Source organism: Lactuca sativa, chromosome 3 (genome assembly GCF_002870075.4).
Source record: "Lactuca sativa cultivar Salinas chromosome 3, Lsat_Salinas_v11, whole genome shotgun sequence".
Lineage (NCBI taxonomy): Eukaryota > Viridiplantae > Streptophyta > Magnoliopsida > Asterales > Asteraceae > Lactuca > Lactuca sativa.
In genome coordinates this window covers 39,521,122-39,531,661 of record NC_056625.2, presented here as the reverse complement: position 1 = coordinate 39,531,661, position 10,540 = coordinate 39,521,122, and the positions used below count along the sequence as shown (strand labels likewise).

Below are 10,540 nucleotides of genomic sequence, written 5' to 3'. Positions count from 1 at the left end.
CTTGTGGCATTAGATAACTCTATAACATTGTGGTCATATGTTAAATGGCAGCTTTGTTTGTGTATTTCAAAGAAAGAACAAACATAAATTTTTTAAAGCAGGTAGTCACTTTTTTTTTTAAATTTACGGTGTGACAAATATTTGGTCATGTCTCCGATTGTAGTCTTGTGAGTTTCTACTATCACTACTCTTTGATGAACATTGAAGTGGGTGAACGTACATGCGTTAATTTATGAGTGTTTTTTGATGTTTATTTTGTTTTTGGTTTCGTGGGCTAATTAAAGTGATGTTGGACAGTTTGAAACTTCCACCATTGACATGTTCCCATCAAGTTCTAGATACAACACTGTTGGGATAGTCCAGAACTCTGGGACATTTTTGGCCTAGGGGTATTTTGGGAAAAACTTTCAAATTTTAAGTTTTTGAGTTAGTTTAGGATTCCAACTAGTTTAGTATAAATTGTTGGACTTTAATCCAAACTTGCAACAGAGGACTTGGTCATTTATTTTTCCTAGTCCGTTGGTTTTATTTGATTTAGTCATCAGTATTTTTAGGAGTCAATAAGTAACCCATTGGTTATTGAAATAGTGGTAGTCGTGGTCCTAGTTTATTGGAAGTCTTTTATTATTTAAAGAGTTGTATGTTGCAGTCTTTTATCAATTGAATACAGCAGAAAATTGCCCCCAAATACCCTTGCAATTAATCCCCTGTTCTACTCTGTTCTTCCTTTCTTTTCACAACAATCACAGCACCTGTTTTGCTTACACGTGGTATTAGAGCATACTAGGTTGCTCTCCAGTTTGAAGCTGGTATATGCCAAAATACATGCCCCGTAATACCCCTATGGATGGAAAGAAGCAAGATGGTCAGATTACTCTTCATTACCCGATGTTAGCCAAGAACAACTACACCGCATGGGCCATAAAAATGAAGGTCTTCATGCAAGCCCAAGGAGTTTGGGACGCGGTAGATCCCTCAGATCCGAAAGCAACTTTGGAAGAGAGGAAGGATAAGATGGCAATGACTTCCATTTATCAAGGTATCCCAAAAGAGATGTTATTATCATTGGCGAAAAAGAAATCGCAAAAAAGGCATGGGAGACATTGAGAACAATGTACTTGGGTGCTGATCGTGTGAAGAATGCTAAGATTCAGACATTGAAGGCAGAATTCGAGTGTCTAATGATGAAGGAGACAAAGTGTATTGATGATTTTGCAATGAAGTTGAACAACATTGTAAACAACATCAGAGCCTTGGGAGAAACAATAAAAGAGTCATATGTGGTTAAGAAATTCCTAAGAGCAGTCCCTGCGAAGTTCTTACACATAGCTTCTACTATTGAGCAATTTGGTGATCTCGACACGATGTTGGTCGAAGAGGTGGTAGGAAGACTTAAAGCTCATGAGGAGTGTGTTCTTGGGCAAGTTGATAACGTCTCTACCCAGCTACTCCTGACTCAAGAGGAATGGAAATCAAGAAGTAAGAAAAAGGAAGAAGGAGATTCGTCTTCTAGTGGTAAATCCTACCATCAACAACAAAATAGGAATTTTAACAGAGGACGAGGTAGGGGCCGAGGAAGAACAAGTAGCGGAAGAGGTGGCCGATATAACGGTTCACATCAGCAAAATCGTGAACATAACAGTTCACATCAACAAAATCGTGAACAAGGACGAGGTGTTGGTGGGAGTCGTGACCATAGCACACTTAGATGCTACAACTGTGATGATATCGGACATTTCGCATCACAGTGTCGTAAGCCTCGACGTGAGAGAAATCTACAGGAAGCAGTCTTGGCACATACTCATGAAGATGAACCCGCTCTTTTCATGGCAGCTTGCATGGAAGAGGTTTCTGATGTAGTGTTGCTACATGAAAAGTATGTGAACCCAAAGCTCCGGCCACAAGAAGATAAGTCTTTCAAATCCAATTTGTGGTGCTTGGATAATGGCGCTAGCAATCACATGACGGGTTAGAGATCAAAGTTTAGAGATTTGGATACAAGCATCAAGGGTCGAGTGAAGTTTGGTGATGATTTTGTGGTTCGTATCGAGGGCAAGGGTTCAATTCTATTCCAGCGTAAAAATGGCGAACAAAGGCTGTTGCGAGATGTGTATTTCATACCAAACTTATGCAATAACATCATAAGTTTGGGTCAACTTGCAGAAGGCGGTAATAAGGTTTTCATGGATGGGGAAATATTATGGGTATTTGACAGGCATTGGAAGCTTCTTATAAAGACAAGTCAATCCCCAAACAGGTTATACAAAGTAACCCTTGAAGAATGTGAAAATGTGTGTTTTAATGGCAAAGTTGGATGAGGCTGCATGGTTATGGCATGCCCATCTCGGTCACGTGAATTTTGGTGCTATGGAGTCTATGGCTACAAAAGGTCTTGTAGATGGTCTTCCCAAAATACATCATCCAAATCAACTTTGTGATGGATGCTTGGTAGGGAAACAGACCCGGAACCCTTTCCAGTCTCAATCCCAAAATAGATCCACGGTCTCCCTTCAATTAGTTCATGCTGACCTTTGTGGACCAATCTCACCACCAACAAAAAGTGGAAACAAGTATTTTTTTTATTACTTGTTGACGATTACATCCGTGCTATGTGGGTTTACCTGTTGAAGAACAAAGATGAAGCATTTAAAAAATATCAAGCAGCAGTTGAAAACCAAGCCAATCAAAGGATCAAAACACTACGAACCGATCAAGGGGGAGTGTAGCACCTGATTCCTGGTACGTAAATCTTATTTGAGTATTTCTCTTCTTTTAGCCTTGGACTCGGCGAGTCACAGGTCCGACTCGCTGAGTAGAAGCGGGACCCGGGACACGTTTAAGTTGTCGACTCGGCGAGTCCATATCCTGGACTCGGTGAGTCACACCTGTTGGATGAAACCCTAGGTTTCAGGGGTTTGCACCCTATTTAAGCAACACCTCCGCCCCAGGCCATCCCCCATTCTCTCCCCAGAGCTCCCAACCCTCGTTTATGCTTGTTCTTTGAACAATTGAAGCTTTGTTGTGTGCTTTTGAAGGTTTTGAAGGAGGAAGGAAGTAGATCCAGAAGAAGGGAAGCCATCCAGACATTATTGTGTTCTTCCAGCAGTTCCTTTGAGGTATAACCTGTTTTCCCCATGATTCTATGCTTAGTACTTCATTTAGGTCTTTCTTGGACAAATCCCCAAGCTTGTATGTGCATTATATGTCGTAATAAGATGTTTGGCCTCTGGATCTAAGCAAGATTGAGCTCCAGGAGCTCAGATCTGTTAGCTTTATGGCCCCATGTTGCTTGTTCACCCTAGATCTACCCTTATGAGGCATTTTGAGCCCTAAAATCCATATTGGTGAATATCCACACGTAAAGTTGGAAACTTTACGTGTGATTCGTGTCCTAGAAGTCCAGATCTATGAATGGCATGGACTGGAATCGAGCAAATCTGTGTATTTAGTGGGTGCATGGAAACGACTCGGCGAGTCTGTTCACGAGTCTCCGAGTTTGTCCCCTTTTCGTAGTATCGAGTGAGCAGTGAGTCACGGGGTGTGACTCAGTGAGTCGGAAGCTAAACTCATCTATGGAGGTACTCGGCGAGTCAATGCCCTGACTTGGCGAGTTCAAGACAATCTCCTTAGATCAAGAACAGACTCGGCGAGTTGTTCATACAACTCGGCGAGTCTTAGCATAAGTGTTCATCGGATGAAGATGAACTCGACGAGTTGTTCATACAACTCGGCGAGTAGGATGAAGGACTTGAATATCAGTTTAGAAGGAGAACTCGTCGAGTCTTCGCCTAACTCGACGAGTAGGAACGGGATCCAGGTCAATCGTTTGGGTGGTGACTCGGCGAGTTGGAAAGCCAACTCGACGAGTCGGGTCAACTGAAAGTTGACTCTGACTTTGACTTAGGGCATGGTCAGGGGTAAAATGATCATTTTACCCAAAGGTCAGTGAGCAGTGTTTGATTGAGTATGTTGTGGGAATTGCAGCCGGAGGATTTCCGGAGCAGCAGCAGCAGCAGTAGGCAGTCAGTTCCCGATCAGATCAGCAGCTACTTCGAGGTGAGTTACCTTCCAGTAGCGGTGGGTCTACGGCCACAATGCCGGCCCACCAGTAGGAGTTGTATGTTAGATGGTTGTCTTTGTGATATCATCTAGGTTTGCTACTACCTGATATGTTGTATGCTGGCATGATATGTATATGTGATAGTTGTAGAGTTCGGTTGTTAGGACCGAAGGGTAGGTCGGACACCCCATATATGTCTGACAGTACGTGATGATATGATTGCATGCTGGCTTGTTATGTTATATGAGATAAAGGTAGTAAGAGGGGACTAGTCCCCGAAGATCGGTTGTTAGGACCGATGGGTAGTCAGCACCCCAGAATGGCTTGACATGGGTAGTCAGCACCCCAGAATGGCTTGACACGGGTAGGACGGCACCCCAGAACGACCGTACCGGGTAGTCAGGCACCCCAGAATAGCCTGGCAGTAAGTATGTTATGTGTTTGTATGGTATGTGGTACGATGGGGGAACTCACTAAGCTTTGTGCTTACGATTTTCAGTTTTGGTTTCAGGTACCTCCTCAGCTAGGGGAAAGGAGCCGGCGCGGTAGCAGCATGTCACACACACACACTCTCTGGTTTCCGCATTTACGAGCTTCACTGGGATTTGTACTCTGATATTTTGATTGGTTGTATGTTTTGGTTTTCAGACATGGTTCACTTTATGTTATGGTTGATCAAACGATGTTTTTAGCTATTAATATTTTCTAAAGTAATATTTTTAAACAAAATTTTTGGTCGTGAAAATTTGGGTCGTTACACGGAGTGTTCATGTCACATGAGTTTACAAATTACTGTGAACAAGTCGGAATTGCAAGGCAAACTACCGCACCGTACAACCCGCAACAAAACGGTGTTTCCGAGCGACGAAACCGAACCATTGTTGAAATGGCCAGGAGTATGTTGAAGAGTAAGGTTCTACCAGTGAGTTTATGGGGTGAAACTGTGAGGCATGCTGTGCACATCTTGAACCGACTTCCGACTAAAGCATTGAATGATTGTACCCCATATGAAGCATGGTCAGGTATGAAGCTAAATGTTAGTCACATAAAGATTTTTGGTTGTGTAGGTCATATGAAAGTCCCAAAGCCATACTTAAGAAAGCTTGATGATCGTAGTCAAATGGTGATTCATTTGGGCATAGAACCTGGTACCAAAGCATACGGGTTATATGATCCCAAAACTGAGAAGTTATATATCAGTAGGGACGTGAAATTTGAAGAGGAGAGAAGTTGGTCTTGGTCACAAGAAGAAGAAAATAATTCTAATCAGTTTGCATTGTTCACAGTGCATAGCATTGATTATTGGAGTCCTAATCTTGAGACACAATCAGAAATGGAATCATCTGGTACTGTTACACCCTTGAACACTCTAAGGTCTCGTTCAGGTGACTCTTTACAGGAGAATTTACATGCACACGACATGCCTTTGACTCATTCAAGTGAAGGAAGCAACTCCCTTTCACCCAATTTTGGTGACTCCCCAACTAGCGACTCAAGTGAATGTGGGCCAGGAGGGTACAGATCACTTGCTGATGTCTATGCTCGGTCCGAGAGAGTGGATCTTGATGATGATCAGTTGTACTTCATAGATGAAGACGAACCTACAACATATTCACATGCTGTGAAACATGCTAAATGGCAGGCTGCAATGAAGAACGAGTGGGAAGCAATTGAAAAAACCCGTACCGGGGAACTCACCGACCTACTGACCGGTCACAAGCCGATTGGATTGAAGTGGGTATTTAAGCTAAAAAGGGATTCTGAGGGTAATGTGATCAAGCATAAAACCCGACTTGTCGCGAAAGGATATGTTCAAAAACACGGTGTCGATTTTGAAGAAGTGTTCGCTCCCGTTGCTCGCATGGAAACAATCAGGTTATTGCTTGCACTTGCAGCATCGAGAGGGTGGGAGGTTCATCACCTTGATGTGAAATCAGCCTTCCTTAATGGGGAGCTCCAGGAAGAAGTTTATGTAACCCAACCTGAAGGGTTTGTGAAGGAAAATCAAACTTCAAAGGGGTACAGGTTATTCAAGGCGTTGTATGGCCTTCGCCAAGCCCCAGGAGCTTGGAACACTCGATTAGACAAGAGCTTAAAAACTCTTGGTTTTAGTCGTTGCCCAGTGGAACATAGAGTGTACTCCAAACATATTGGTGATGAAGTCTTGATTATCGGCATTTATGTCGATGACATGATAATAACAGGTACCGATGCTGGTGCAATTGGAAAGCTTAAAAAACAGATGCAAAGTCAATTTGAAATGAGTGATATGGGGCCTCTTTCATACTACCTGGGTATTGAAGTAAAATAGGAGAACGGATGCATTTCATTGAGCCAATCCACTTATGCAAAGAAACTACTAGAGAAGGCTGGAATGGCAGATTGTAATCCCACCAAAATACCAATGGAACAGAAGCTGCAGCTTAGCAAATATGGTGAGGGAAAACCCGTAAACCCAACCGTGTTTAAAAGTATTGTTGGCAGTTTACGGTATCTCCTTCACACCCGACCCGATCTCGCATATGCTGTTGGGATTGTGAGCAGGTACATGGAGCAACCCACAACCCAACATTATCAGTCCGTGAAGCATATTCTGCGATATGTGAAGGGATCTATTCATTGTGGTCTCAGATATTCACAACAAGAAGGTGTGGCATTGACAGGTTTTACCGATAGTAGTTTGCAAGGAGACATCGATGATCGAAAGAGTACAAGTGGAATGGCATTCTACCTCAACAACAACCTGATTTCATGGTGCTCACAAAAGCAGAAAAGTGTTGCACTCTCGTCATGCGAATCAGAGTTCATCGCAGCTACAGCTGCAGCATGTCAAAGTGTTTGGTTACGGGCACTACTCAATCATCTAACCAAACGTCAAGTTGACCCGGTTGTTCTTTATGTAGACAACAAATCTGCGATTTCATTGATGAAAAACCCCGTTTTTCACGGGAGAAGCAAGCACATTGAAGCTCGGTTCCATCTCATACGTGAATGTGTGGAGGAAGGAAAGATCATCGTGAAGTATGTCAGGTCTGAAGAACAACGTGCAGATGTCTTAACAAAAGCAATGGCAAGGGTCAAATTCAATGAAATGAAGGAACTTTTGGGAGTCAAAGGTGTTGGAAATGCAATTTCGGATTTAGGGGGAGCATGTTGGACTTTAATCCAAACTTGCAACAGAAGACTTGGTCATTTATTTTTCCTAGTCCGTTGGTTTTATTTGATTTAGTCATCAAGTAACCCGTTGGTTATTGAAATAGTGGTAGTCATGGTCCTAGTTTATTGGAAGTCTTTTATTATTTAAAGAGTTGTATGTTGCAGTCTTTTTATCAGTTGAATACAGCAGAAAATTGCCCCAAAATACCCTTGCAATTAATCCCCTGTTCTACTCTGTTCTTCCTTTCTTTTCAAAGCAATCACAGCACCTGTTTTGCTTACATAAATAGGGTCTTATATGTATGACGTTTTTAATTCAAGTTTTGTAAGTTTTAAGATACTTGGAGCCAAAGCAATAGCACTTCTCCCCTGCATATTCATTCTCAAGGGAATTAATTCCTACAAACACAACACAGTAAATTATTTTCATGTTTTTGGAGTTTCACATTTTAAATTTAAAACAATATCCCCGGCTATAGAGAATGCATGCCTAATGGTTAACATTACATATATCAACACTTTATGGGTTTATCATCCTAAGAATATTCTATTCATTATGAAAGTCTATATAATTCTCATTCTGCTTATAAAATACTTATCATTTTGTTGTTGACCTCACTTAGATTTTCTCTTTAGTTCTTTTACCAGCTTAAAGGAAATTGAAGATTACAGTTCCTTCTTTCTTACTTTTCAATATTTAATTCCTTTCTATCAAAGGAATTTTTTTTTTCTTACTGTACGTTTCTGACTTTGTTTCCATATGTCTATTTGGATTCGCAAATTTGTCAAAGATGGATGACACAAAGGAGATTCTGGAGTGCACCATAATTTTTGCTTCCGATTGTAAAAGATCATTTCTAATAAGGCCGAAAATCACCGTATGGAAATGCTTTAGTAATACCCGAAGCCGCGTGCATAAGACAAAAGCCACCACCAATTTAAGAATGCCTTTGTGGGAGGAGACTGTTAGAGTAGAATATCCAATGCCCGATGCCACTTTAGTCTTTCAACTCACCGATATGTTTTCTAACAATTTAGTAGAGGCGACTTTGTCCCTGACCGATATAACTCAACGAAAAAACTCAGTCTTCCCTTTGGTTTCAAAGAAGGGGGAGACACTTGGAACCCTACTCCTGACGCTATCTATCATTGATCATGTTAACAAGCAACCTACTACCACTAACAACCAAGCAACAGATAGACTTGAAAAAGAAGAGCAAATATCTTCAATATTGAATGCAATAATTGAAGTAGCATCGGGATGTGCATCATTTAATGACGACAATGTTTTAGACTAAATGTGTTGATTATGTTTTCCTGTTTTTCTCTCTTTGTATATATGGATTAGATACTTAGTTTCTACTTGTTTCTTTAGCCTAGTTGTCATGCTTAACCCATCTAAAACTAGGTGTATATCTGTGCAAAACGACGGCGCCAGATTGTTTATTCTGGAAAATAATTTCGTTTGGTGTCCAAGCTATATAAAAAAAATCAAACATACACAAACAAACTCCTCTAGTGAAAACATGACATCGGAAATTAAGGCGCACATACAAACTCTCCAATGGGGATTCATTTTTTGTTAGAATAATGAAAGAAGTCAAATGATTATGGATGTCAATAAGAGCATATTAGGATAAGGCCTTCCGGTATGGAAGGGAAAGCTACGTGTGGGAGATGAGTTGCCATGCCAACCTACGCGTGAACATCGCCCCAGGTGCACGTAGGTGGCTTGTGGCGTAGCACCCTCCACGCACGAAGACAACGAAACAGAAGATGGGAGAGAAGGGAGGGAAGTAACGGTTGCATATTTGGCCGTTCAATCCATCTTTTAAAAAATATTATTAAACTTTCGAATTTAAATAACATCTCTTACATCTTTTACCTATATATATATATATATATATATATATATATATATATATATATATATATATATATATATATATATATATATATACACTACAAATTTTACCTATATTTTACACTTCTAAAACACAAACTTTCTTCTATTTTCTTTATATTTTCTTCAAAAATGGACCTAAACCAAAATACCGCACCCACTCCAAACACCCCAAATGATTATCAAAGTTACATGCAATTGTTAAACTCTCCAATCCAACAACAACCTTTATTCACTGACCTTGCATACAATCCACAATTCTATCAACAACAACAACCATAACAACAATTCATTCAACCCTAATTCACTCAACACCAATTCACTCAACCCCAACTCACTCAACCCCAATTCCAAGGTTTTCAACAACAGCCTTCTCTATCAAGGATAATGGACCCACCGAGTCCATTAGCCCATCGTAATTCATTATATCATTATGATCACGTTGTAATTACTTAGTCTTCTACATTTAGTTTAGTTCCTATACTTACTCCTGTAAAAGTGGATCTCCACAACCTTTGTAACTTACCTATAAGTGACGTGTACATTACTGAATACAATCAAGCATTCACAGCATATCAATATACCTCTATATGATATCAGAGCTCCTCTGAACCACACTCGATCCATTCCAAACCCTAATCATTCACGATCATGTCTTTCATAATTGAAGTTACCTCTCACACTCACTTTCCTATCAAACTTACAGCTACAAATTTTCCCGTATGGAGAAAACAAGTCATGGCTACTCTCATAGGCTTGGTTCTCGACAACTATGTAGATGGATCTGAAGAAGCTCCATCAAAAGTTCTGGCCACCGATGCCACCAAAGCCAATCCAACGTATAGACCTTGGTACCGTCAAGATCATATCATACTTGGAGCCCTGCTTGGAAGCTGCTCTGATACAATCCAACCAATTGTTTCATCTGCTAAAACTTCCCGCTAAGTCTTCACACATCTCACTAACAGCTATGCTAGTGTCTCTAGATCACGCATCATCTCGCTTAAATCCAGACTTGCCAACAACCCTAGAGGTTCCCGCCCAGTAGCCGAATTTCTTCATGAGATGAAGATGATTGATGATGAATTAGCCCTGGCCCAAAGCCCGGTGGAGGAAGAAGATCTAATAGTCCACATCTTGGGCCAACTTGGAGAAGATTATGCCCATATCTCAGGCGCACTCAAATCAGAGATACCACCATCAAATTCCCTGATCTCTTTGACAAACTTGTTGATCATGAACGCACACTCAAGAAAACCCAATCAACCCTACTCATCACCACTGTCAACAACACGTAGAAATAGCAACAAAGGTACGGACCAAAGAATTCCTACGTCAATCGCTATGACAGCCGATCACCAAACAGGTTCAACAACTATGGACCTCGATACTCTCGTTCTCAAGGATCATCCAATGGTAAC

General features: G+C 41.0%; 1 protein-coding gene across 1 annotated transcript; it reads left to right on the top strand.

Annotated features, from left to right (window-relative positions):
• The first annotated feature begins 1,112 nt into the window (after nucleotides 1-1,112).
• Nucleotides 1,113-1,973, top strand: LOC111896723 (uncharacterized). Its single transcript, XM_023892705.1, has one exon. The coding sequence runs from the start codon at nucleotides 1,113-1,115 to the stop codon at nucleotides 1,971-1,973; it is 861 nt and encodes a 286-aa protein (XP_023748473.1).
• Nucleotides 1,974-10,540: the final 8,567 nt, after the last annotated feature.

Coding starts and splice junctions, on each gene's coding strand:
- LOC111896723 (XM_023892705.1), top strand. CDS start 1,113: ATGTACTTGGGTGCTGATCGTGTGAAGAATGCTAAGATTCAGACATTG.